At 49.3% G+C, this 27,972-nt stretch overlaps 1 protein-coding gene across 1 annotated transcript in view; it reads right to left on the bottom strand.

The window, feature by feature from the left end:
• Positions 1 to 27,972, bottom strand: part of LOC147664899 (uncharacterized) — a 98,171-nt gene that overhangs the window by 9,247 nt on the left and 60,952 nt on the right. Inside the window, exons 2-3 of the mRNA XM_086949916.1 lie at positions 19,317 to 19,381; positions 14,089 to 14,153 (exon numbers count right to left, since the gene is read on the bottom strand). Of these exons, the coding sequence (XP_086806042.1) occupies positions 14,089 to 14,153; positions 19,317 to 19,381 (130 nt within the window). The remainder of the gene's footprint in view (positions 1 to 14,088; positions 14,154 to 19,316; positions 19,382 to 27,972) is intronic.

The raw sequence follows: 27,972 nt of genomic DNA, 5'->3' as shown, positions 1-27,972 counted from the left end.
TCACTCTGGAATGAAATCAACACTATTCGAATAATCAATGTTCGATTTATAATAGAGTGGAAACAAAATAGGGCTGGCTCTAATCAGCAAGGCTGAGCCTGTATAGCAAATAACAAAAGGGAGTGCCAGTGCTGATAATATTAACTTAGGGCTAGGATTAGTCCTCCGCAAACAGAAAATTAATTCCAGAGAGGGAACTGCTGTTTAGTCGCAATTTTATTTGTAGAAAATCAACAATATGTTATAAAATTTATCTTTACATTAGAGAAGAAAACATTGAGAAGAAATCAAGATGAAAGCAGACACATAAAAATACATTCAATTGAAACCATCAACCATTCAAAACTGCAATCAAGTCACATTCACAACACATTCAGACTTGACTCAAGCATACCACATATTACTACTGTAAAGAAGAAAGGTACAAAACTAGGTCTGCGTCAATTAAACAAAAAGTTCAAAATAATTGTTTGAAAAATAGTACAAAACCATGAATTTTTATATTTTTAGACATTCATTACAAGTTAATACAAATAGGTAATGTACAAAGAATTGTAAGGAGTCTGCAGGTAGACGTGACTCCTATACACATAGGCAGACCAGTAAGATATTAGGCCTACGCGTTTCAAATCCCCTTTAGTTCGTCGGAGATTCTCATCAGGGCCTCAGGCGACTGAAAAAGGAAAAAAGAACATACAAAAGTTTTTTAGAAAAGAATAAAGCAATAGTGACAGCAGGAGTCTCGGGACTCAGTGAATCCTCAGCAGGAGAAAACCCTGGGCAAAGGGGACACTATTGTGAAACATCAGGTCGTGAAAAGACTGCGTGGTGGGGTGAGAGTTGGTCACGTAAAATGAAGCGCCACAATAAAAGAACTGTTCGAAGAAGCACTGGGGTTACCAGCTTCCAAAAAGGCATGTCATCTGTTTAGATAGCTGTCCAGAGGGCCAGAGACCTGGGTGGGGCCATCAATGTAAGCAATGGCCTGGAGCCGCCAAGGCTAACGTGCAACTCCTGGGTGATCACCGAGCTGCACTAGAGGAGTGCAGACAATAGAGCAGACCACCCGAGGGAGCGACAAACCTGGAGGTTCACGGTGACAAAGAGTAATTCTTTTTAAGATTACTGTGAGGGTGTTATCAGTACTTCTTTAATGCAGTATTTTCATGGAAACCTTAAAAAAAACTAGCTACAGAATGATTGTGGTTACTAAAAATGTAACATCTGATAGCACAGTAAGAATTTACATGTTTTCTCTTTTTGCAAATTATGCTCGACTGATCTTATACTCTGTACAGCCCATCCTATAATTTGTGTAGCCTATTTTATATTTTGTTTAATTCTTTCTTTAAACAATTGGCTTTCCTATTCAAAGTGCTGTCTCTCACAGGCAGGGTCGTCACAGCACTGTAAAAATATACAAGTCACTTTTCATAGTGCACCAACCAGGATTCAAATTAGCGACCCTCCAGGTTGAGACAAAGACATCAGAAATTATAACACTAAACCCAGTGCCCCAGGCGATCTGAACGGCATCGGAGTTGAGCCCATTTACGTAAACGCAGGCCACAGGCTGTGTGTCCAGCAGCTTCATACGAGATCTCAAACTCCCAGGCGATCTGAACGGCATCGGAGTTGAGCACATTTACGTAATGCAGGCCACCGGCTGTGTGTCCAGCAGCTTCATACGAGATCTCAAACTCCCAGGCGATCTGAACGGCATCGGAGTTGAGCCCATTTACGTAAACGCAGGCCACAGGCTGTGTGTCCAGCAGCTTCATACGAGATCTCAAACTCCCAGGCGATCTGAACGGCATCGGAGTTGAGCCCATTTACATAAATGCAGGCCACAGGCTATGTGTCCAGCAGCTTCATAGATCTCAAACTCCAGGGCGATCTGAACGGCATCGGAGTTGAGCCCATTTACGTAAACGAAGGCCACAGGCTGTGTGTCCAGCAGCTTCATACGAGATCTCAAACTCCCAGGCGATCTGAACGGCATCGGAGTTGAGCCCATTTACGTAAACGCAGGCCTAAGGCTGCGTGTCCCGCAGCTTCATACGAGATCTCAAACTCCCAGGCGATCTGAACGGCATCGGAGTTGAGCCCATTTACGTAAACGCAGGCCAAAGGCTGTGTGTCCAGCAGCTTCATATGTGATCTCAAACTCCCAGGCAATCTGAACGGCATCGGAGTTGAGCCCATTTACTTAAACGCAGGCCACAGGCTGTGTGTCAAGCAGCTTCATACGAGATCTTAAACTCCCAGGCGATCTGAACGGCATCGGAGTTGAGCCCATTTACGTGAATGCAGGCCACAGGCTGTGTGTCCAGCAGCTTCATACGAGATCTCAAACTCCCAGGCGATCTGAACGGCATCAGAGTTGAGCCCATTTACGTAAATGCAGGCCACGGGCTGTGTGTCCAGCAGCTTCATACGAGATCTCAAACTCCCAGGCGATCTGAACGGCATCGGAGTTGAGCCCATTTACGTAAATGCAGGCCACAGGCTGTGTGTCCAGCAGCTTCATAGATCTCAAACTCAGGGGCGATCTGAACGGCATCGGAGTTGAGCCCATTTACGTAAACGAAGGCCACAGGCTGTGTGTCCAGCAGCTTCATACGAGATCTCAAACTCCCAGGCGATCTGAACGGCATCGGAGTTGAGCCCATTTACGTAAACGCAGGCCACAGGCTGTGTGTCCCGCAGCTTCATACGAGATCTCAAACTCCCAGGCGATCTGAACGGCATCGGAGTTGAGCCCATTTACGTAAACGCAGGCCAAAGGCTGTGTGTCCAGCAGCTTCATACGTGATCTCAAACTCCCAGGCAATCTGAACGGCATCGGAGTTGAGCCCATTTACTTAAACGCAGGCCACAGGCTGTGTGTCCAGCAGCTTCATACGAGATCTTAAACTCCCAGGCGATCTGAACGGCATCGGAGTTGAGCCCATTTACGTGAATGCAGGCCACAGGCTGTGTGTCCAGCAGCTTCATACGAGATCTCAAACTCCCAGGCGATCTGAACGGCATCAGAGTTGAGCCCATTTACGTAAATGCAGGCCAAGGGCTGTGTGTCCAGCAGCTTCATATGAGATCTCAAACTCCCAGGCGATCTGAACGGCATCGTAGTTGAGACCATTTACGTAAATGCAGGCTACAGGCTGTGTGTCCAGCAGCTTCATACGAGATCTCAAACTCCCAGGCGATCTGAACGGCATCGGAGTTGAGCCCATTTACGTAAATGCAGGCCACAGGCTGTGTGTCCAGCAGCTTCATACGAGATCTCAAACTCCCAGGCGATCTGAATGGCATCGGAGTTGAGCCCATTTACGTAATGCAGGCCACTGGCTGTGTGTCCAGCAGCTTCATACGAGATCTCAAACTCCCAGGCGATCTGAACGGCATCGGAGTTGAGCCCATTTACGTGAACGCAGGCCACAGGCTGTGTGTCCAGCAGCTTCATACGGGATCTCAAACTCCCAGGCGATCTGAACGGCATCGGAGTTGAGCCCATTTACGTAATGCAGGCCACTGGCTGTGTGTCCAGCAGCTTCATACAAGATCTCAAACTCCCAGGCGATCTGAACGGCATCGGAGTTGAGCCCATTTACGTAATGCAGGCCACTGGCTGTGTGTCCAGCAGCTTCATACGAGATCTCAAACTCCCAGGCGATCTGAAGGGCATCAGAGTTGAGCCCATTTACGTAAACGCAGGCCACAGGCTGTGTGTCCAGCAGCTTCATACGAGATCTCAAACTCCCAGGCGATCTGAACAGCATTGGAGTTGAGCCCATTTACGTAAATGCAGGCCACAGGCTGTGTGTCCAGCAGCTTCATAAGAGATCTCAAACTCCCTGGCGATCTGAACGGCATCGGAGTTGAGCCCATTTACGTAAATGCAGGCCACAGGCTGTGTGTACAGCAGCTTCATATGAGATCTCAAACTCCCAGGCGATCTGAACGGCATCGGAGTTGAGCCCATTTACGTAAACACAGGCCACAGGCTGTGTGTCCAGCAGCTTCATACGAGATCTCAAACTCCCAGGCGATCGGAACGGCGTCGGAGTTGAGCCCATTTAAGTAAATGCAGGCCACAGGCTGTGTGTCCAGCAGCTTCATATGAGATCTTAAACTCCCAGGCGATCTGAACGGCATCAAAGTTGAGCCCATTTATATAAATGCAGGCCACAGGCTGTGTGTCCAACAGCTTCATACGAGATCTCAAACTCCCAGGCGATCTGAACGGCATCGGAGTTGAGCCCATTTACGTAAACGCAGGCCACAGGCTGTGTGTCCTGCAGCTTCATACGAGATCTCAAACTCCCAGGCGATCTGAACGACATTGGAGTTGAGCTCATTTACGTAAATGCAGGCCAACGGCTGCGTGTCCAACAGCTTCATACGAGATCTCAAACTCCCAGGCGATCTGAACGGCATTGGAGTTGAGCCCATTTACGTAAACGCAGTCCACAGGCTGTGTGTCCAGCAGCTTCATATGAGATCTCAAACTCCCAGGCGATCTGAATGGCGTCTGAGTTGAGACCATTTACGTAAATGCAGGCCACAGGCTGTGTGTCCAGGGGCTTCATACGAGATCTCAAACTCCCAGGCGATCTGAACGGCATCGGAGTTGAGCCCATTTACGTAAATGTAGGCCACAGGCTGTGTGTCCAGCAGCTTCATACGAGATCTCAAACTCACAGGCGATCTGAACGGCATCGGAGTTGAGCCCATTTACGTAAACGCAGGCCACAGGCTGTGTGTCCAGCAGCTTCATACGAGATCTCAAACTCCAAGGCGATCTGAACGGCATCGGAGTTGAGCCCATTTACGTAAACGCAGGCCACAGGCTGTGTGTCCAGCAGCTTCATACAAGATCTCAAACTCCCAGGCGATCTGAACGGCATCGGAGTTGAGCCCATTTACGTAAAAATGCAGGCCACAGGCTGTGTGTCCAGCAGCTTCATACGAGATCTCAAACTCCTAGGCGATCTGAACGGCATCGGAGTTGAGCCCATTTACGTAAACGCAGGCCACAGGCTGTGTGTCCAGCAGCTTCATACGAGATCTCAAACTCCCAGGCAATCTGAACGGCATCGGAGTTGAGTCCATTTACGTAAATGCAGGCCACAGGCTGTGTGTCCAGCAGCTTCATACGAGATCTCAAACTCCCAGGCGATCTGAACGACATTGGAGTTGAGCTCATTCACGTAAATGCAGGCGACAGGCTGTGTGTCCAGCAGCTTCATACGAGATCTCAAACTCCCAGGCGATCTGAACGGCATCGGAGTTGAGCCCATTTACATAAATGCAGGCCACAGGCTGTGTGCCCAGCAGCTTCATACGAGATCTCAAACTCCCAGGCGATCTGAACGGCATCAGAGTTGAGCCCATTTACGTAAACGCAGGCCACAGGCTGTGTGTCCAGCAGCTTCATATGAGATCTCAAACTCCCAGGCGATCTGAACGGCATCGGAGTTGAGCCCATTTACGTAAACGCAGGCCACAGGCTGTGTGTCCAGCAGCTTCATACGAGATCTCAAACTCCCAGGCGATCTGAACGGCATCGGAGTTGAGCCCATTTACGTAAATGTAGGCCACAGGCTGTGTGTCCAGCAGCTTCATACGAGATCTCAAACTCCCAGGCGATCTGAATGGCGTCTGAGTTGAGCCCATTTACGTAAATGCAGGCCACAGGCTCTGTGTCCAGCGGCTTCATACGAGATCTCAAACTCCCAGGCGATCTGAACGGCATCGGAGTTGAGCCCATTTACGTAAATGCAGGCCACAGGCTGTGTGTCCAGCAGCTTCATACGAGATCTCAAACTCCCAGGCGATCTGAATGGCATTGGAGTTGAACCCATTTACGTAAACGCAGGCCACAGGCTGTGTGTCCAGCAGCTTCATACGAGATCTCAAACTCCCAGGCGATCTGAATGGCATCGGAGTTGAGCCCATTTACGTAAATGCAGGCCACAGGCTGTGTGTCCAGCAGCTTCATACGAGATCTCAAACTCCCAGGCGATCTGAACGGCATCGGAGTTGAGCCCATTTATGTAAATGCAGGCCACAGGCTGTGTGTCCAGCAGCTTCATACGAGATCTCAAACTCCCAGGCGATCTGAACGGCATCGGAGTTGAGCCCATTTACGTAAACGCAGGCCACAGGCTGTGTGTCCAGCAGCTTCATACGAGATCTCAAACTCCCAGGCGATCTGAACTGCATCGGAGTTGAGCCCATTTACGTAATGCAGGCCCCAGGCTGTGTGTCCAGCAGCTTCATACAAGATCTCAAACTCCCAGGCGATCTGAACGGCATCGGAGTTGAGCCCATTTACGTAAATGCAGGCCACAGGCTGTGTGTCCAGCAGCTTCATACGGGATCTCAAACTCCCAGGCGATCTGAACGGCATCGGAGTTGAGCCCATTTACGTAATGCAGGCCACAGGCTGTGTGTCCAGCAGCTTCATACATGATCTCAAACTCCCAGGCGATCTGAACGGCATCGGAGTTGAGCCCATTTACATAAACGCAGGCCACAGGCTGTGTGTCCAGCAGCTTCATAGATCTCAAACTCCCAGGCGATCTGAACGGCATTGGAGTTGAGCCCATTTACGTAAACGCAGGCCACAGGCTGTATGTCCAGCAGCTTCATAGATCTCAAACTCCCAGGCGATCTGAACGGCATCGGAGTTGAGCCCATTTACATAAATGCAGGCCACAGGCTGTGTGTCCAGCAGCTTCATAGATCTCAAACTCCCAGGCGATCTGAACGGCATCGGAGTTGAGCCCATTTACGTAAAAGCAGGCCACAGGCTGTGTGTCCAGCAGCTTCATACGAGATCTCAAACTCCCAGGCGGTCTGAACGGCATCGGAGTTGAGCCCATTTACATAAACGCAGGCCATTGGCTGTGTGTCCAGCAGCTTCATACGAGATCTCAAACTCCCAGGCGATCTGAACGGCATCGGAGTTGAGCCCATTTACATAAACGCAGGCCACAGGCTGTGTGTTCAGCAGCTTCATAGATCTCAAACTCCCAGGCGATCTGAACGGCATCAGAGTTGAGCCCATTTACGTAAATGCAGGCCACAGGCTGTGTGTCCATCAGCTTCATACGAGATCTCAAACTCCCAGGCGATCTGAAGGGCATCGGAGTTGAGCCCATTTACGTAAACGCAGGCCACAGGCTGTGTGTCCAGCAGCTTCATAGATCTCAAACTCCCAGGCGATCTGAACGGCATCGGAGTTGAGCCCATTTACGTAAAGGCAGGCCACAGGCTGTGTGTCCAGCAGCTTCATACGAGATCTCAAACTCCCAGGCGATCTGAACGGCATCGGAGTTGAGCCCATTTACGTAAACGCAGGCCACAGGCTGTGTGTCCAGCAGCTTTATACGAGATCTCAAACTCCCAGGCGATCTGAACGGCATCGGAGTTGAGCCCATTTACGTAAACGCAGGCCACAGGCTGTGTGTCCAGCAGCTTCATACGAGATCTCAAACTCCCTGGCATACCAAGCCGCCTAAACGTTTCGATCATAAAAGGCTACTCCAGGGAGTCAAATGCCTTATCAGCATCAGTTGACTTCATGCCTGGGTTAACCCGATGCAGAACTGTGAACACCGTCTGTGTGAGAAAGTGGCTCTATATATGCTGGACCAAAGTAAGGTACAGGATGTATAGAATCCACAATCCCCAGAGGTATAACAGAGGTTAAAGTCAGGGCTGACCTTACTCTCTAAAGTGCTAGCTTGGTCATGCAGTAAGGCAGTACCAGAGGACAGTGTAAAGCATTTGTTGTAGACACTCAGTCAGCAAAAGGTTTCACACACTCAAGGACTGAACTCCAGGCCAAATTTGTTGTGGCACAATAAGTGCTGCAGCCCTTAGGGGTCTTCTCTGGTCACAATGCCCTGGGTACCATTTAATAGGGGCTGACATGTGGCCAGAGATGCCTATCGGGTTTAGGCTTTAGTACAGTTTTTAGGGAAGAAACACAGGCCCTGGGCACCTGATTGGCAGGGACCCAGAGCACACCAAGAAAAAGTGCATCAGGTATCAGGTAAAAAGTGGGGGGTACTGCAACAGAAACTCACTTTCTCACAGTCCGTAGATGAACTGCTGTGGATTTATGAGGGACAAATCCCGACTGTACCGGGGAGACTATTTTCTCTAGTAGGAGGGATAGCCGAGTCGCATCACCTCAGGCAGAAATTTATTATCACTGTTACGCAGTGGCAGAGGGCGATAAGATGCACACTTACAGGGTCTTTTCCAACCTTAGGGGGCACTGATATAACTGCATCAGTTATAGGCGCCAGCAACACACCGCCCTTCAATGCCTGAGCATACACCTCCAGCAGGAAAGAGGCTGGTATTTGTTTGTAAAACTTGACACCACACCTTCAGATCCCGGTGACTTTCCTCCTCCTAGGGCGTCTATAGCGGCAACAATCTGTGACCCAGAGAGCGATGGCTTATGACGGGATATGAGAGCCAATTTATATAGCGCTGCACAGCTAGTTCGGGATAGAAGTGTCCTGGCGCTAATATGAGCACATAAGTATCAAAATCCCACAGCCCCTGAACACAAGCAGAAAGGTTTTGATTTATTTCCTGAAAGAACTCATGTTTTCTTGGGTACACAGGGCAGGTGGGAGGGCATTCCATTCCAGGTACCTGCAGTCACCACAAGCAGAGAGCAGCCATCTATTCTGATTTTGCTAAACTTAGAGATTTTACCCAGGAAAGCATGGTGGGATCTCACCACTCGGCAAGCTGATGCCAGGGAAAAAGAAAGGACAAATAAGAATGAACCCCTGATTGTAGAGCGTGTATGACATAAAGTGCTTTAAATTGACATCGTTTCAGGACAGGAAGCCGGTGCAATTTGACCAGTATGTTGGAGATCAACGTTGATTTTTTTATCCTCAGAACCAACCCAGCTGCTGTTTTTGTAGCAGCAGCAATCTACGAAGGCGATACGTATAAAGAGATGCAGAAATTCCTTCTAAATAGAATCAGAACCAGAACCAGGTCCTTCCTAGAAGAAGCAGGGATGAACGGAAGTATTTTTCTGATAACTTTAAGCAGTCAGAAGCCTGTAGAGCAGGTGATTTTATAGTATCCTTTTAAGGACAGATGCGAATCCACCCAAACTCCCAGGTTGCTGACCAGATGGAATGGGGTGGACAGAGATCCCAACGACACCGGCCACCACCCTTGTGCCGTAAGGCTCCGGACTCAAATACCACTATTTCCGTTTTTTTCACTGTTCGGCGTCAGGGATTTGAGCTCATCCAATCATCAACTTCCAGGCGGCAGCTCCTGACATTACTGGGCATTTTATCTGTATTTAATTCTAATCTAATGCTTTGTGTATATTCGAGTAGAGGTGATGTCGAATGACTCGATCAGGCGGGCCAAGTAAAGATTGAAAAGATTGTGGCTCAAAACAAGTCCCTGGGGGGCTCCTGTGGTGATCGTCTGAGGGGCTGAAGTTAGCTGATGCCACCCTTGGGTCAGATCTTTCAAAAAGGATAATAACTAAGCAGGTTCTTTCCCCTAAGACCAACCATCCCCAATCTCTGTAGTAAAGTGGAGTGGGGGATGGTGTCAAAGGCTGCAGCCAGATCTAATCAGATCAGAGCCCCACCTCCCCACCCCCTTACATAATGTCTCCAATATCCCACGTGGCTTCAGCCAGCACGGTCTCTGCAGAGAGCTCTGTGGGGGCCCTGGATGGACTTTGTGCAGAAGTGGGTGGGACTCAAGGTATTTGGTGAGCTGCTTGTTCACCCTGGCCTCAGTTACTTTGGTGAACATCAGGAGAAGAGAGACAGGCTGATCCTTAGAGTTAGAACTGCTGTGACCACTGGAGCAGACATCTGGAAGTAATGTTGGGTGAAACACTATGAATGGCTGCACGTTGAGGTGCGACGGACAGCAAGAACAAGAAGGTTGGGCAAGGATGTGTCCCAGAGTAATTACCAGAGCCTGCGATGAACTCAAACATTCCACCCATCATTTCACTTATTCCTAAATACGGCAGGTGTGCATAGATGTGGGTACCGTGCTCGCTGCAGCGCTGAAATCAAGCTGCACCCTAGAGTCAGGGCCCAGATGCGGGTCCCTTGCTCGCTGCACCGCTGGAATCAAGCCACACCCTACAGTCAGGGCTCAGGCGTGGTCCCGTGCTCGCTGCACCGCTGGAATCAAGCCACACCCTACAGTCAGGGCTCAGACGTGGTCCCGTGCTCGCTGCACCGCTGGAATCAAGCCACACCCTACAGTCAGGGCTCAGACGTGGTCCCGTGCTCGCTGCATCGCTGGAATCAAGCCACACCCTACAGTCAGGGCTCAGACGTGGTCCCGTGCTCGCTGCAGCGCTGGAATCAACCTGCACTCTACAGTCAGGGCTCAGACGTGGTCCCTTGCTCGCTGCAGCGCTGGAATCAAGCCACACCCTAGACTCAGGGCTCAGACGTGGTCCCGTGCTCGCTGCACCGCTGGAATCAACCTGCACCCTACAGTCAGGGCCCAGCTGCGGGTCCCTTGCTCGCTGCACCGCTGGAATCAACCTGCACCCTACAGTCAGGGCCCAGCTGCGGGCCCCTTGCTCGCTGCACCGCTGGAATCAACCTGCACCCTACAGTCAGGGCCCAGCTGCGGGTCCCTTGCTCGCTGCACCGCTGGAATCGACCTGCACCCTACAGTCAGGGCCCAGCTGCGGGTCCCTTGCTCGCTGCACCGCTGGAATCAACCTGCACCCTACAGTCAGGGCCCAGCTGCGGGTCCCTTGCTCGCTGCACCGCTGGAATCAACTTGCACCCTACAGTCAGGGCCCAGCTGCGGGTCCCTTGCTCGCTGCACCGCTGGAATCAACCTGCACCCTAGAGTCAGGGCCCAGCTGCGGGTCCCTTGCTCGCTGCACCGCTGGAATCAACCTGCACCCTACAGTCAGGGCCCAGCTGCGGGTCCCTTGCTTGCTGCACCGCTGGAATCAACCTGCACCCTACAGTCAGGGCCCAGCTGCGGGTCCCTTGCTCGCTGCACCGCTGGAATCAACCTGCACCCTACAGTCAGGGCTCAGACGTGGTCCCGTGCTTGCTGCACATATGGAATCAAGCCACACCCTACACTCGAGGCCCAGATAGGCTGAAACCAGTCTTGGGTTGCTTCTGTTCCGGTTCAGAAAGGATCTGGATTGGCTCTTCAGGCTGGAATGCTCCTATTGGAAGGAGTCTAAAGCTGATTTGCAGATGTTTGAGGTGGCATTGTGGCCAAAAACCAGTTCATCTCCCTCTCTGACTTGGCCTGGTTGGGACCAGGAGGTGAGCCGGAGTCTAGTGATCACTAGCATGTGGGCAGGGCTTGTTATAGACCAGGATGTGAGCCGGAGTCTAGTGAGGGCCAGGACGTGAGCTGGGGCCTGGTGGGGACCAGGCCATGAGCTGGGACCTGGGGGACTAGGATGTGAGCCGGAGTCTAGTGAGGGCCAGGACGTGAGCTTGGGCCTGGTGGGGACCAGGCCATGAGCCAGGGTCTTTTGAGGACCAGGACGTGAGCTGGGACCTGGTGGACCAGGATGTGAGCCGGAGTCTAGTGAGGGCCAGGACGTGAGCTGGGGCCTGGTGGGGACCAGGACGTGAGCTGGGGCCTGGTGGGTACCAGGACGTGAGCTGGGACCAGGACGTGAGCTGGGGCCTGGTGGGGACCAGGACGTGAGCCAGGGCCTGGTGGACCAGGACGTGAGCTGGGGCCTGGTGGGGACCAGGCCATGAGCTGGGTCCTGGTGGGGACCAGGCCATGAGCCAGGGTTTTGCGAGGATCAGGACGTGAGCTGGGACCTTGGGGACTAGGATGTGAGCCAGGGCCTTGTGAGGACCAGGACGTGAGCCGAAGTATGTTGAGGACCAGGATGCTAAGCGGGGGCCTGTGGACCAGGATACTGAGCCAGCTCTCGCTCCCTTTGTGAGGTCAGACTAAACACCCGGTCCTTCCTCTCTTGCAGGACCAGGCACGGGCCAGCACAGTGATCCAAGGACACCAGAGCCTGGGGCGGTGGACTTGCACCCCCAGTTTTTCATTGTATTTCTCCGTGAAACAGATAAAACTGTGTGAAATCTCCTTGAGAGAGATCCATGTTATCTCTGATCTCACTGGACTCACAATCTGCAGAAAGAGGTTGAGAATGAAAGTCCTTGCACATTAACTGTTCTATTCTTCTCTGCCACGATGCCCAGAGAGGTACCAAATATTTCTGTAGAGTGATCCCCCGAATATTCATGCCTGTACTTTCATATAATACATAAGTGCATTCTGGGGGTTGTAGTATCCGTTACTTCACTAAAGACAGTGGTTTAAAAAATAAACTCCATGCTTGGAGGAGATGTGTGCCTGTCATGAGCCATCTGGGGCTCAATAATAACTCTGGGTACTTTTCAAAAACTCGGATTATGAGCTCTTAAAAAAAATTATATGTCAGGGAAGGAGTATCTCTGGGTGAGAGCAGCGGCTGAGGCATTCCACACTCCTCCTACCCAGAGGACAAGCCAGGACAGGCCTCTCCCCCTGACCCAACATGGCAGGTTTCATAACAGTACAGGACTCACCTCCTTTGAATCACCCCACTAGGACAAGACAGGCCTCTCCTCCTACCCGCGCAGGACAGGCTTCACCTCCTCCGCATTCCCCTGGACAGACCTCAGCTCCTCTGCACCCCTGGACAGGATTCCCCTCCTCTGCACCCCCTGGACAGGCCTCACCTCCTCTGCACACCCTGGACAGGCCTCACCTCCACTGTAACCCATGGACAGGCCTCACCTCATTTGCACCCCTGGACAGGCTTCACCTCCTCTGCACCCCCTTGACAAGCATCACTTCCTCTTCACCCCCTGGACAAGCCTCACCTCCTCTGCACTCCCCTGGACAGGCCTCACCTGCTCTGCATCCCTTCAACTGCGCCCCCTGTACACATTTCACCTTCTCTGCACCCCCCTGGACAGGCCTCAACTCCTCTGCACACCCTGGACAGACCTCACCTCCTCTGCACACCTTGTACCGGCCTCACCACCTCTGCACCTCCTGCACACACCTCACCTCCTCTGCTCCACCATGGACAGGCCTCACTTCCTCTGCACCCCTTGGACAGGCCTCAACTCCTCTGCACACCCTGGACAGGCCTCAACTCCTCTGCACACCCTGGACAGGCCTCACCTCCTCTGCACCTGCTTGGACAGGCCTCACCTCCACTGCACCCCCAGCCCAGGACAGGCCTCAACTCCTTTGTACTCCCATGGACAGGCCTCACCTCCTCTGCACCCCCTTGGACAGGACTCACCTGCTCTGCACCCCCTTGGGCAGGCCTCACCTCCTCCGCACCCCATTGGGCAGGCCTCACCTCCTCTGCACCCCCTTGACAGGACTCACCTCCTCTGCACCCCCTTGACAGGACTCACCTCCTCTGCACCCCCTTGACAGGCCTCACCTCCTCTGCACCCCTCCTGGAAAGGCTGCACAGCCACTGCACCCCCAGCCCAGGACAGGCCTCCACTCCTCTACACCCCCTGAACAGGTCTCACCTCCTCAGCACAGTACATGCCTCACCTCTTCTGCACCCCCTGGACAGGTGTCAGAGTGCAGGAAAAATGAATCAAAGCTCTTCTTTGTTCCGCAGTATCTGCCATTGAACCAGCATTGCAAGGATAACCCACTCGCTAAAGGTCGCAGGTGATTATAGCGTGGAAACGGGCATTCTCCCCTGTACTACCAACAGGGAGGACCGTGATGCAAGTTGCTAGTCTAGTCGTGAGCTCCTGGACACAGACGCGAGGTCTAGACTAGCTGTGAAGTGCGCCGGTTGATGTTAGAACCGAGGCACTTCACCAACTGATTTTCAGAGATTAGTCATGTTCTTTCTGTAGTCTGGTTAGATAGAAATAGTGCAGTTTTCTGCCAGGCTTAGGCGCAGGTTGGAGCGCATCAGTGCGTCGGTTAGTTAGTTAGGTAATTTAGAACTAGCGAGGAATACAAATTTAAAGTAAATAAGAAAAAAGAAATATAAAGAGAAGAATTAATACTTACCTATTGAATACTTCAGTTCCTGATTTCTTCGTCGCTTGGTTGACAGCGGAGGCTCCAGAAGGTTCCTAAGGGAGAAGTAAGAAGAATTCAGAAGATAAGAAAGTAAGGCAGGGAGTGAATGATTGAATGAGTGAAAAAGAATAAATTAACTCACAGAGTTAAAGGGTGCTAAAATGTTGTTTATAATGCAGGTTACCAAAGAATAAAATACTCATATTAAAGAATAGAAGAGGAGCAAATGCCATAGGCACTATGGGTAAGGAAATGTGTGTATATATATTATAGAGAGAGCGAGAGCAAGAAAGTGGAGAAGGAACTGTAGGAAATAAGTAATGGTGTGCTTTTCTGTTACAGCGATTTCCACTCTTGCTTGAAGATAGAGAGGGAGTAAGAAAGGCATAAAATGGAGTACGGCAGAAAGGAAGAAGAGTGGAAGAGCCAGAAGGTCAGGCAGCCTCTTCTCTGTCCCATTCCCCTTTCCCCCGGCTGGGTTCACACATCCACTAGTTAACTCTTCAGTTGGTGGCTGTGGGAAAACCAGTGGTGGAATTTGGAAAATCTCATCATTCTGCTCCTGGGAGTGTCGGCACTGTGAGTAACCACGACCCTTGACAGAGTGAAGTGCCCTCGTCAATACTCGCCCGAGCAGAATGGCTGAAAAGTTAGATTTAAAAAATGTAGGAAATATTCTTAAGGAGATTCAACAAGAGTTAATAGCAGTCAGAGAGAAAAATAAGGTAATCAAATTTGAAACGAAGGCCCACATTTTCTTAAGTCAGTGCTCGTTGTACTTAATGTGTCGGCCCACTGTCTTCCCGGTACACAATCTCGTACAGCATTCATCTTGTCGTATCTCAATGGGGACGCAGCCTGTGGTCAATGCCCCTGGTCACCCAAGACACACCAATTTTATATAACTTCGAGGAATTCAAGAAAGAGTTTTTGCGACTTTTTGATCGTCGGAAGTTGGCACAGGCTACGGATAATTAATTACTGGAGTTGAGGCAAGGGAATCGAAAGCTTGTCACTCACCTGGCCCAATTTAACAAACTTGTTGTAGAAATTGAATGGCCGGAGGCCAAAAGGGCAGCTTTGTTCTATCGGGGTTTGAAAGATGACTTAAAGGATGCTTTGTCACTGATCCCAAATCGCCCTACAGAAGTTTCAGCTTTGATTGATCTCGTTTTAGAGATAGACTATCGACAAACGGAAAGAAGGGGTGCCAGATTACGTGAATTTTGGCCCAGTGTACCACGCTTTGACCAGGTCAGAGCAGAGGTTGTTAAATCTTGTGATAGAGAACATGGAGTCGAACCTATGCAAATTGGAACTATTAGAGGCCCTCTTTCCAAAGAAGAGAAAGAAAAGCGTCAACAGAATAATCTATGGCTTTATTGTGGTATTAGTGGACATTTTGTAAAGGAATGTCCCAAGAAGCCAAAAACCTTCAAGAAGGAAAACTCTCTGCACCACCAGTAGAAGGAGTTGGGCTGGTGGTTGCTAACAAGGATATAACTCCAATTTCTCACTAAGTGGCCAATACACTACAATCTTCCACTCCACACCTCATTCTGATGATGACCCTAAGATTTCGAGACAGAGTTCTTTCAGGAGTGGCCATGATGCTGGACTCCGGTGCTACGGGGAACTTTTGTGACCTCAAATATGCCTCGAAAATAGGTTTGAAGGCATTACCTAAAAAAAGAAGTGAGGCAGTTAGGGCTGTTGACAGTACAAATTCATCTTCTAACCCAATAACCAGTCACACGGAAGATGTGGAACTTGTTTCTGTCAAAGTTCAAAAGGAAGAGATTCAATTTAACTTGATTGATGCTCCACAGTTTGGAATCATCCGGGGTTTGCCTTGGTTAACTGAACACAGCCCAACAATTAAATGGAGTGATCGACCGTGAAGTTTAACTCAAGTTATTGATTGGAGAATTGCTTCGGAGCAAAGCGGAAAGAGCAAGATGGAAATCCAGCAGCTTTATTATGTGAGCAAAAGATGATGGTGTGTGCGGTTCAAACTGTGAGTCTTATGGTAGAACATCAAGCGTTTGCTGAAGTTTTCAGTGAATCGGAAGCAAAGAAGTTGCCCCCACATCAGTCGTATGGCTACAAAATTGATTTGGAACCTGGATCTAATCTTCCTTATAGCCGAATGTATGCGCTTACTGAAGCTGAAAACCGTCATCTTAAAGATTACATTCAGAAACACAGAGAAAACAGGTTCATACGACCATCATAGTCCCCCGTTTCTTCACCATTATTTTTCATTCCAAAACGTGACAGAGATCTGAGAATGTGTATAGATTTTCGTACACTGAACAAGATTACAATAAAGAATTGTTAAACTCTTCCCCTGATTTCAGTTCTTCTAGATCATGGGTACTCACAAACTTTTTCTCGGGGGCCAAATTTATAGTGTGGTTTGTGGCCGTGGGCCGCACCTGTGCGGGCGGGGACACTGGGGGTGGGGGGCGTGTCTAAAGCAAAAAAAAACGGAGACTATGAGGTTAAACACAGGTCCCTGCAGCGGACGCTTTCGTCCACTGAACCACCAGACCCAGCACACATACACACACCTCTCTCTCTCTCTAACCCTCACTCTGACTGTCTCCCTCTCTCTCTCTCTGCCTCCCACCCTCCCTCTGTCTCTGTCTTCGTCTGTCTCCCTCCCTCTGTCTCTGCCTCCCTCCCTCTGTCTCCCTCCATCTGTCTCTGTCTGTCTCCCTCCCTCACACTTTCTCCCTCTGCCTGTCACCCTCTTTCAATCTCCCTCTGTCTGTCACCCTCTGTCTCACTCCGTCTCCCTCTTCCTCTGTCTCCCTCTTCCTCTGTCTCCCTCTTCCTCTGTCTCCCTCTTCCTCTGTCTCCCTCTTCCTCTGTCTCACTCTTCCTCTGTCTCACTCTCCCTCTGTCTCACTCTCCCTCTGTCTCACTCTCCCTCTGTCTCACTCTCCCTCTGTCTCACTCTCCCTCTTCCTCTGTCTCCCTCTTCCTCTGTCTCCCTCTCTTTGTCTCCCTCTCCCTCCCTCCTTCCTCTGTCTCCCTCCTCCCTCTGTCTTAAAGTCCTTGCACATTAATTGTTCTACTCTTCTCTGTCACAATGCCCCCCAGGAGGTACCAAATATTTCCGTAGAGTGATTCCCCGAATATTCATGCCTGTACTTTCATATAATACATAAGTGCATTCTGCGGGTTGTAGAATCCGTTACTTCACTAAAGAAAGCGGTTTAAAAATAAACTCCATACTTGATGGAGATGTGTGCCTTTGTTATGAGCCATCTGGGGCTAAATAATAACTCTGGGTACTTTTCAAAAACTCGGATTATGAGCTCTTAATAAAAATTATATGTCTGGGAAGGAGTATCTCTGGGTGAGAGCAGCGGCTGAGGCATTCCACACTCCTCCTACCCAGAGGACAAGCCAGGACAGGCTTCTCCTCCTACCCCAACATGGCAGGTTTCATAACAGCACAGTACAGGACTCACCTCCTTTGAATCACCCCACTAGGACAAGACAGGTCTCTCCTCCTACCCGTGCAGGACAGGCGTCACCTCCTCCGCATTCCCCTGGACAGACCTCAGCTCCTCTGCACCCCTGGATAGGATTCGCCTCCTCTGCACCCCCTGGACAGGCCTCACCTCCTCTGCACACCCTGGACAGGCCTCACCTCCACTGTAACCCATGGACAGGCCTCACCTCATTTGCACCCCTGGACAGGTCTCACCTCCTCTGCACCTCTGGACAGGCCTCACCTCCTCTGCACCCCTGGACAGGCCACACCTCCTCTGAATCCCTTGGACAGGATTCACCTCCACTGTAACCCCTGGACAGGCCTCACCTCCAATATAACCCCTGGATAGACCTCGCCTCTTCTGCACCCCCCCAGACAGGCTTTACCTACTCTGTACCCCTTGGACATGTCTCACCTCCTCTGCACCCACTAGAAGGCCTCATTTCCTCTGCACCCACTGGAAGGCCTCACTTCCTCTGCACCTCTCAGGACAAGCCCCACTTCCTCTGCACACCCTCTGGACAGGCGTCACATCATCTGCACCCCCTGGACAGGCATCGCTACCTCTGCACCCCCAGGACAGGCATCACTTCATCTTCACCCCTGGACAGGCATCACCTCCTCTGCACTCCCCTGGACAGGCCTCACCTGCTCTGCATCCCTTCGACAGGCCTCCCCTCCTGTGTGCCCCCTTCACACACATCATCTCCTCTGCACCCCCATGGACAGGCCTCAACTCCTCTGCACACCCTGGACAGGCCTCACCCCCTCTGCATCCCTTGTACAGGCCTCCCCTCCTCTGCGCCCCCTTCCCACACTTCATCTCCTCTGCACCCCTATGGACAGGCCTCACTTCCTCTGCATCCCTTGGACAGGCCTCAACTCCTCTGCACCCCTTGGACAGGCCTCACCTCCTCTGCACCCGCTTGGACATGCATCACACCTCCGCACCCCTGGAGAGGCCTCACCTCCACTGTACACCAACCCAGGACAGTCCTCAACTCCTTTGTACTCCCCTGGACAGGCCTCACCTCCTCTGTACCCCCTTGGACAGGACTCACCTCCTCTGCACCCCTCCTGGATAGGCTGCACCGCCGCTGCACCCCCTTGACAGGCCTCACCTTGTCTGCACCCCTCCTGGATAGGCTGCACCGCCACTGCACCCCCAGCCCAGGACAGGCCTCAACTCCTCTGCCCCCCCTGAACCGGTCTCACCTCCTCAGCACAGTACAGGCCTCACCTCTTCTGCACCCCCTGGACAGGTGGCAGGGTGCAGGAAAAAGGAATCAAAGCTCTTCTTTGTCTCGCAGTATCTGCCATTGAACCGGCATTGCAAGGATCACCTGCTCGCAAAAGGTCGCGGGTGATTATAGCGCGGAACTAGGCATTCTCCCCTTTACTACCAACAGGGAGGACAGCGGTGCAAGTTGCCGGCCTAGTCCTGCGCTCCTGGACACAGGCGCGAGGTCTAGACTATCTGTGAAGTGCGCCGGTTAATTTTAGAACCGAGGCCCCTCACCAACGGATTTTCAGAGATTAGTCATGTTCTTTCTGTAGTCTAGTTTGAAGAAATAGTGCAGTTTTGTGCCGGGCTTAGGCGCAGATTCGAGTGCGTCGGTTAGTTAGTTCGGTAATTTAGAACTAGAGAGAAATACCAATTTAAAGTAAATAGGAAAAAAGAAATATAAAGAGAAGAATTAATACTTACCCATTCAATACTTCAGTTCCTGATTTCTTCGTTGCTTGGTTGACAGCGGAGGCTCCAGAAGGTTCCTAAGGGAGAAGTAAGAAGAATTCAGAAGATAAGAAAGTAAGGCAGAGAGTGAATGAACGAATGAGTGAAAAAGAATAAATTAACTCACAGAGTTAAAGGGTGCTAAAATGTTGTTTATAATGCAGGTTACCAAGGAATGAAGTACTTATATTAGCCCCTTCGCTGCGGGGCTATTCCGCCGCAGCGCTATGGGGATTTTGTTTCCTTAATTTTCCAGGCCACATATTGATCTGCATACATTGATGACATATTCTAGAACTAACTTTTCACGCAAAGCAATTGCAACACCCGACTGAACACATTGCAGCCAATATAATTAAATAACCATGTTCTGATGGACATGGGGCAACCCCATTATGTTGTAAGGTAACTTTCTATAAGTGGCATTTTCAGAATTGTAATTTAAAATTCGACATCAACATCAGTTTGGATTTTAATTCAGGATTCCAGAGACACCAAACTTAAACCAAACATCTCTTACCATTAGGAAATTACACTTCTAAAATGTAACACGGCAACTCCAATGTTATCCTATAGGATGACAGGCTGTGCTGTAGTAAAAAACAAATGTAAGAGCTTTTCACCACCAGGACACGTAAAACATAAAAGTACATGCCCAACTTTTTTAATACTGCACCCTGCTCTTGGGGCTATCCAGGGCCTACCTTAGGGGTAACTTACATGTATTAACAAGTACTGGCATAGCCAATGGGTCTCACCAGCTTCAAAAGAGACCTTAAAATACACTTTCTCACTAAATATTGGGGAATTTAATTCCCTGCTCTCCTTTCTGACTACTTTCCCTCCTCCTTCCTGAGGCAACTCCGCCTACCTCTCGCACTCACACACCCCCCTCCTGACACCCTCCACAGCCCTCTCTCCTCCCTTACCAACCCATTTTTTTCTCAAGCTCTCCACTCTTCGCTTTCCTATATTCCCTCACACCCTACCAAGTCTGCCGAGCCCTCCTTGGTATACAGTAAAATTGTTATCAATAAGGACATTCTTGTTCTTTTAATTCGTTTTTGTTTACCTTCTACTCACTCATCTCTAGATTTTTCTTTTTGCTCTGTCAGACCACCTTGTATAATTTGTTTCACTCATAACAATTGTTGCTTTCTTGTTTGTAATCTTGCAAATGTAAAGCGCTCTGATACCCTCGGGTGGAGCTAGCGCTATATAAAACCTTGAAAATAAACCTTTGGGACCTTAGAAGTGATTAGCCAGAGCTATTGACTTTGGCAATGTTTTTAAGCTATGTTACCCAAGTAGACAGATATTCCTAAGTAGAAAAGAGAGCGTTTGATGTACCCAGCAGATGGACCGTGAAGTTTGCGAACTTAGTTTGGTGTTGGAGCAAATCCTGCAATGTCCATTTTGACGTGTTGCACTACTACTGCTGAAACAAGGCCCATGGAGGCACCAATGGGTGAGGTGTACTGACGTCAAGGGTCCTTTGACCTCAGTGCCAAAGTTACAGTCGCTATAGGGTGTGCTACTTCGTAGGCCTGCCTGCAAGACTGGAGGTGAACTTCAGTATGGATTGTGGTAACCTTTATGGTTAACCCACACCTGCCACTGATAGGGTCCACCTGCTGGTGCCAAGACACCAGGGCTTTGAAGGTACAGCTGGGCCTCCTAAGGTCTAGCATGGGAATATGCTCCCTCAGGAGAATGGTCTGGTGGTCTGGTAAGAAAGCTGAACCTGGTTCCCCAGTTCCAAATTCGGCATCTCTGGCCATAGAGCCAAACTCTCACCCCCACTGAACACCACACTGCCCACTGAGAAAAACTTGCAGTGCCTTCAGCTACAACCCAATTGTGCCCCGCTATAAACACCTGGATGCGACACATTTCAAATTAAGCAACAGACAAGAGTAATATGCTGCCTGAAAGAAAAACAAGTAATAACATCCTAGAAAAGCAAGCACTTATAGGGAATGCAAGATTAAGTAACGCATGTGAAATATAAACAGGAACAACATGGTTACCTCAACACTTTTAGACTCACTATTTAGAAATCAAAGAGTGTTTTGCCTGAAAAGCAAAGGACATGACTACAGGGCCTGGAAGAGACCCGTTCAATGTCCATTGCTTATATCCTTATAAAACCTAAGCAGTATGATTTAAAAAGACCACATCCCTGAACAGAGCTGCGGTACACATTTTATACACAAAAATAAGGAAAACAGTCGATAGGGATTGCATTGAACGTTGTCCACTCCACGCACCAACAGAAAGCCGAGAAAAAGAAAGTACTGTTTCACTGGCAAACTCCGTGAAGTGGCGCTAATGTGTTTAGGTGTGAATAAAACCAATCTGGTCACTTTGCGACCCCTCTTTTTTGCTTTACTTTGTTATTTTTCTTATTTTGAACCTTTTTAGGTCGAGGACTGTGTCGCACTGCGTAGCACTGCGTAGCAGTGTGGGCAGAGCTCTGAGATTTAATGTTTCTTAGTTAGGGGGCTTGAACCCGCCCCTCTTTTCCATTGGCTGGCTTCCTAAACGGAGGCCAGCCATTGGAGGAGAGGGGTGTCACTCGGTTCAAGCCCCGTCTTCTACGGATTTGGGGGCGTTTAAGCTTCTTTCTTGTTTTCTTTCTCCCCTCTTCCAATTGGCTGGAATTTTACCTTCCAGCCAACGGATAGGTTAGAGAAAGAAAACCACGCCCCCAAATTGGAAAATGACCGTGCTTTCTCCGAGGCATTTTTTTCTCGCCTCGGAGAGTTTGGTGTTATTTAACTCATTTGTTTGTTTTTTTGGTCCTCGTCTCTGACCCTGCCTCCACAGCGCTCTGCAGCGCAGTAGCCTTGCTCGGTTTGGTTGTCAAACGGCTTCAGATAGCAAAACAAAAATGTTTGCCCAATAAATAGCGATCATAAATATAGACGCACTTTCCCCAGTTTTGTAAGGCAAGTCCAAAATCAAACACTCGAGCAGTAAAATTGATCGGACGTTTATTTATTTTTTATTTATCTAAACTTGTATTGCGCACACCTACCCTCAATGGGTTTCCCGGCGCCAGGGACAGACAAGAGAAGAAAGCAAGCAAAAAGCCCAAACAGAACAGACAGTGCAGAAGGATCAATTAAACAAAAGAGTCTTTAATTTTTTCCGAAATGAGAGGAGATCAGTCTCTGCTTTCAGAGCTGGCGGAAGAGCATTCCACATCCTTGGACCAAGATAGGAAAACGAGCGGCCGCCCATTTTGGCCAATTTAATTCTAGGGACCAAGAGATTGCCACTGGTGGAGGATCTTAAAGTACGACCAGGCTCATAGACTTGAACCAGGTTCTGCAGGTATTTAGGAGCAGAGCCCTGCCGAATTTTGAAAAGAAGACATAAGGTTTTAAATTGTACGCGGTTTGGGACCTTAAGCCAATGAAGGTCACACAGAGCCTTGGCTGCAGAAGATCTCCGGGGTATATTACACAATAAACGAGCTGATGAGTTTTGCACCACCTGGAGTTTGTTTGTGGTGGCCTTATCGGCCCTAAGATAAAGCACATTCCCATAGTCGATGCGGGAGATCACAAGAGCCTGGACGACAGTTCTCCGAGTAGAGCAAGGTAACATCCATAAGATCTTCTGCAACCATCTTAAGATGGAGAAACAGATTGCAGCGACCTTTGTTACCTACTGTCTCATTGAGAGCTTATCGTCAATAAGAAAGCCGAGGTTGCGGGCTACGGGGGTTGGGATCGGCAGAGGACCCATGTCGCAGGGCCAATGTCGAAGGCCCCACAGATCTTTATTCTTGCCCAAAATAACAACCTCGGTCTTATCACCGTTGAGCTTGAGGAGATGGTCGTGCATCCAGGCAGCAACGCGTGATAGGCCAGACTTCAAAGCAGAGACCTCGTGGCCCTCACTGCTAGAGAGAGAGAACACTATCTGCGTGTCGTCAGCATACGAATAGATTGTTAGGCCGGCGTCCTCCACGATGGTGGCAAGGGGTCTGATATAGATATTAAACAGCAAAGGGCTGAGAATCGACCCCTGGGGGACGCCGTATGCTGATGAGTAGACAGCAGATTCAACTTCTGTCGAAAATACCTGAAAGGTGCGTCCGCTTAAAAAGGAGGCAATCCAGGCAAGCGCAGATCCAGCAACACCAAGGGAGCGGAGAGAGTCAAGAAGGATGGAATGAGACACAGTATCGAACGCTGCACTCAAATCCAAAAGGATGAGTGCAAAGGTTTCCCCGCGATCGATACCGTGCCGAAGACTCTCCGTCACCCCAAGGAGTGCAGATTCAGTGGAATAATGTGCGCGAAACCCGGATTGGGACGGATGGAGATATCCCACATTTTCGACAAACAAATTAAGCTGGGTGTTCACATGTCGTTCTAAAATTTTAGAACATGCAGGCAGCAGGGATATGGGCCTAAAATTTGCTAGGTTCGTGATGTCAGCGCCGGTCTTCTTCAACAAGGGAACGACCATGGCATGTTTCTACTCCTGTGCCATTGTAGACTTTATAAGAGAGGTATTCAAAAGTCTCATCAGGACTCTCCGTGGCTCGAGGTCCAACAGTTTTAAAATTTTCATAGGGACAGGGTCCCGAGGGGAGCCTGACCTGATAAGGTAGTGTCATCAAACAAAGACCAGTTGTTGATGATCGTTGGAGGGAGGGGAGGACTCCCAGAAGTAACCACCAGTGAGGACTCAGCAGATGGGGGGAGGTAGACAAAAATTCATGAATACGCTCCACCTTAGAAATAAAGAAATCAGCAATGGCATCACACTGTGGTTTGTCCAAAGCCGGAGGAGAAGGTACAGTGTCTGCTCCTGTTAGCTTCTTTATCATTGTAAAAAGAGTCCGCGGACAATTCTGGGCTCGAGTGATCGTAGATGCTGTACAAGTGGCCTTGGCCAGTTTACAGTTAACATGTTTTATCTACATTAAAAATAATGAAAGAGCGAGTCGGCCCTTGGGCCTCTAATTTTTCAAATGCCGGTTGCGCAGACCTCTTTTAAGTGGGTGCATTGACCGGCTGAGCTGCCTTGCCAGCCTGCAGGCCAGGAGGTTATTATGGGTCATTAGAGCTGCAATGATGCATTGTTTTACGCCACATCAGCCTCCTGCAGAGGCTCGCGCAGCGCACTGAGGGGGTGTTGAACCGCTCCTCCTGTCAGGATGAGAGGGGGCTGTGTCATGCGCGCGCAGTTTATTTCCTGGATATCTCGCGCTCTCCAGTGACGCCGAGATTGATGGATCGAATACAGACTGAGCAACACACATTTTTTGAATTAGGGCCCGGTTGCCATGGAAACGCTGCGCCAGCCACGCAGCCTCTAGGCCCAGGGCGGCCATTATGGGCCGGCCCGGGCAGGGTGACCAGGCGGGGGAGCGAGGCCTGGCTGTGGCACCGCCGCTCGGCTTAATGTGTAACTGCTTCGGAGATAGGCGTCTGCCGCAGAGTAGGAGCCGGCGACCCAGGGCAAAGGTGACTTCCCCCCCCCTTTTCAGCAGAAATGGTGACTGTAGTCTGGCTTGCTGACTGAAGCAGTTTATAACCGCTGATAGTATCTTAATGCGGAACACACGGCCTGGGGAGCAGAGGCTGGTGTTTCTGTAAGGAAATGTTGCGATTTTGGTAACATGGTGTCTATGATGTTCTAGCAGGGCTGGACCGTTCATTAATCCATCATCCCTTTCCCCTGGCCTACTTAAGAAAGATCTCGCTGTACGTTGACAGTGCTGCTAAATGAGCACCGAATAGGAAAACTTTAGCAAATAAAGTTAATTCGATCTAGTGAGATAATATTTCACTGGGCATATATGCCTGTAGGGATATTATTTAGACCTTACGTTACAACACCCCCACTCAGTTCTGCTTATTTGTATACTGGGGTATTCAAATTATCTAACTGTACTTTCGTTGTCGATATCTTCACCCCACAAGGCAAAAACGTAAAGCTCACCATCGTCTCATAATAAAAAAGAATCAGCTCCCTATTTATAAAAAAAAACAAAAAACTAGCAAACTTTAAAGTGACTGAGCTGTTGTTTGTAGCCCCCTTACATGCCACTTATCAGTTTTGTGAATGTGCTGAGGTCTGTGTTTAGTTTATATACTTCCATATATTAAAGAGTTCTCATTTTTCAAAGACTCGCAAGCCTGCTTTGATAATAGGCATCCATTATTTAAAATCAAAGTAATGGCAGATTTTGAAGCCAGAGTCAGATGCCTTAAACACAAATTAACTTCCAGTTGAGCAGGGGTCATTTATTTTATTAAGAGAGAAGTGGAAAAGCTAAACACAAGCATATTTAATTTAAACAAATATTTTTTCTTCTAACCTGACACCTTTGGTTGGTTTGTATTCGTAGCCCAGATAAAACATGCCATTGGCTTTACACAGTCACACTGTTGAGCAGCTGCCTTTGATATGGGATAACAAATGCACAATATGCTAATCCGGTCCTGCCCTCTATTGACAAAGCATAAAAAAAAACTTGTAGACCACCCATATAGAGATGTCTTTTTGGCTCAGTCTGTCTGAGCACATGCTGTAGTTAGAGACACCTTCCAGCTCAGAAGAGTAGCATCTTGACTTCTGACACAGTGCTCTATTTGTACCTCATAGAAACAGTCTTGCATGCGACCCGTTAATGTGTGCTTCATGATTTTGGTTTTTTTAAACTCACCCTCCATGTGTGCCACTGCACTGTTTTTTAAATATTTTTTTACTTCTAATCCTTCATTTGTGTGTGTGGGACGCTGTGTGGGGGACTCTGTGTGTGTGTGTGTGTGTGTGGGGGGGCTCTGTGTGTGTGTGTGGGGGCTCTCTGTGTGTGTCGCTCTGTGTGTGTGTGTTTGTCTGTGTGGGGCTCTCTGTGTGTGTGGGGGGCTCTGTGTGTGTGTTGGGGGCTCTGTGTGTGTGAGGGGGGCTCTGCGTGTGTGTGTGTCTGGCTCTGCGTGTGTGTGTGGGAGGGGGTTTCTGTGTGTGTGTGGTTGGGGGGCTCTGTGTGTGTGTGGGGGCTCTGTGTGTGTGAGGGGGGCTCTGCGTGTGTGTGTGTCTGGCTCTGCGTGTGTGTGTGGGAGGGGGTTTCGGTGTGTGTGTGTGGGAGGGGGTTTCGGTGTGTGTGTGTGGGGGGGCTGTGTGTGTGTGTGGGGGGCTCTGTGTGTGTGTGGGGGGGGCTCTGTGTGTGTGTGGCTTTTTGTGTGTGTGGCTCTATGTCCGCAAATACTCTCTACTACTCTCTAATGCTCACCTATTGCCATTGTACATGACAATACCATTTATGTTTTTTAAAAAACAATGAAAAAAAAATGTCATGAGCAATGCCAATAGCTCTACCTTTAATAATGCAGAGACCATTGCATTGTAAATGCTTGTTTTCTCTTCATCCCAAGGCTGCACTTTGGAATACAAACATTTGAGAACTAGACTACAATTCCAGAAAAAGTGTTTCTTTCTCTTTTGGATCCCTTTCACAGGGGAACAAATGAAGGAAAAGAGAGGGTCGGAGCCATGTCATGAAGTCACGCTTTCATTCAGCAAGTGAGGAAGAGCGAGACAGAGAGAGGGAAGAAGAGGAAGAAAGGAGGGGGCTGCTGACCATGGCAAAGCAGGAGAAGTGGACACTCTCCTGGTCAGAGTAGAAGGCGGAAGTGTCTCTTTCTGGCCAGACACAACCAGGCGCGGCCTGCGCGTCGATGGGTGTGTGAGTCTAACCTCCCATGGTATAAAAAAAAAATCAGCAACAATGAGAATGTAAATTTCCCTCAAATGTGCAGGTAAAGAAGTGTGCTGGCAATGATTTCTCACAGTGCAGTATAAAGCAGTGCAGTGATAATGCATCTCTCATAGTGTAGTAAACATCAGTGCAGTGTACACATTTTCACTGTGCATGCCCCCCTGTAGTGCAGTACAAAGCAGTCCATTGTGAACATAGTCCTCATAGTGTAGTAAAAGTAGTACACAATCTCGTACAGCATTCATCTTGTCGTATCTCAATGGGGACGCAGCCTGTGGTCAATGCCCCTGGTCACCCAAGACACACCAATTTTATATAACTTCGAGGAATTCAAGAAATAGTTTTTGTGACTTTTTGATCGTCGGAAGTTGGCACAGGCTACGGATAATTAATTACTGGAGTTGAGGCAAGGGATTCGAAAGCTTGTCACTCACCTGGCCCAATTTAACAAACTTGTTGTAGAAATTGAATGGGCGGAGGCCAAAAGGGCAGCTTTGTTCTATCGGGGTTTGAAAGATGACTTAAAGGATACTTTGTCACTGATCCCAAATCGCCCTACAGAAGTTTCAGCTTTGATTGATCTCGTTTTAGAGATAGACTATCGACAAACGGAAAGAAGGGGTGAAAGATTACGTGAATTTCGGCCCAGTGTACCACGCTTTGACCAGGTCAGAGCAGAGGTTGTTAAATCTTGTGATAGAGAACATGGAGTCGAACCTATGCAAATTGGAACTATTAGAGGCCCCCTTTCTAAAGAAGAGAAAGAAAAGCGTCAACAGAATAATCTATGGCTTTATTGTGGTATTAGTGGACATTTTGTAAAGGAATGTCCCAAGAAGCCAAAAACCTTCAAGAAGGAAAACTCTCTGCACCACCAGTAGA

The sequence above is a fragment of the Lissotriton vulgaris genome, unplaced genomic scaffold (genome assembly GCF_964263255.1).
Source record: "Lissotriton vulgaris unplaced genomic scaffold, aLisVul1.2 SCAFFOLD_680, whole genome shotgun sequence".
Lineage (NCBI taxonomy): Eukaryota > Metazoa > Chordata > Amphibia > Caudata > Salamandridae > Lissotriton > Lissotriton vulgaris.
The sequence above is the reverse complement of the archived record's forward strand: the minus strand, read 5'-3'. Positions and strand labels throughout refer to the sequence as shown.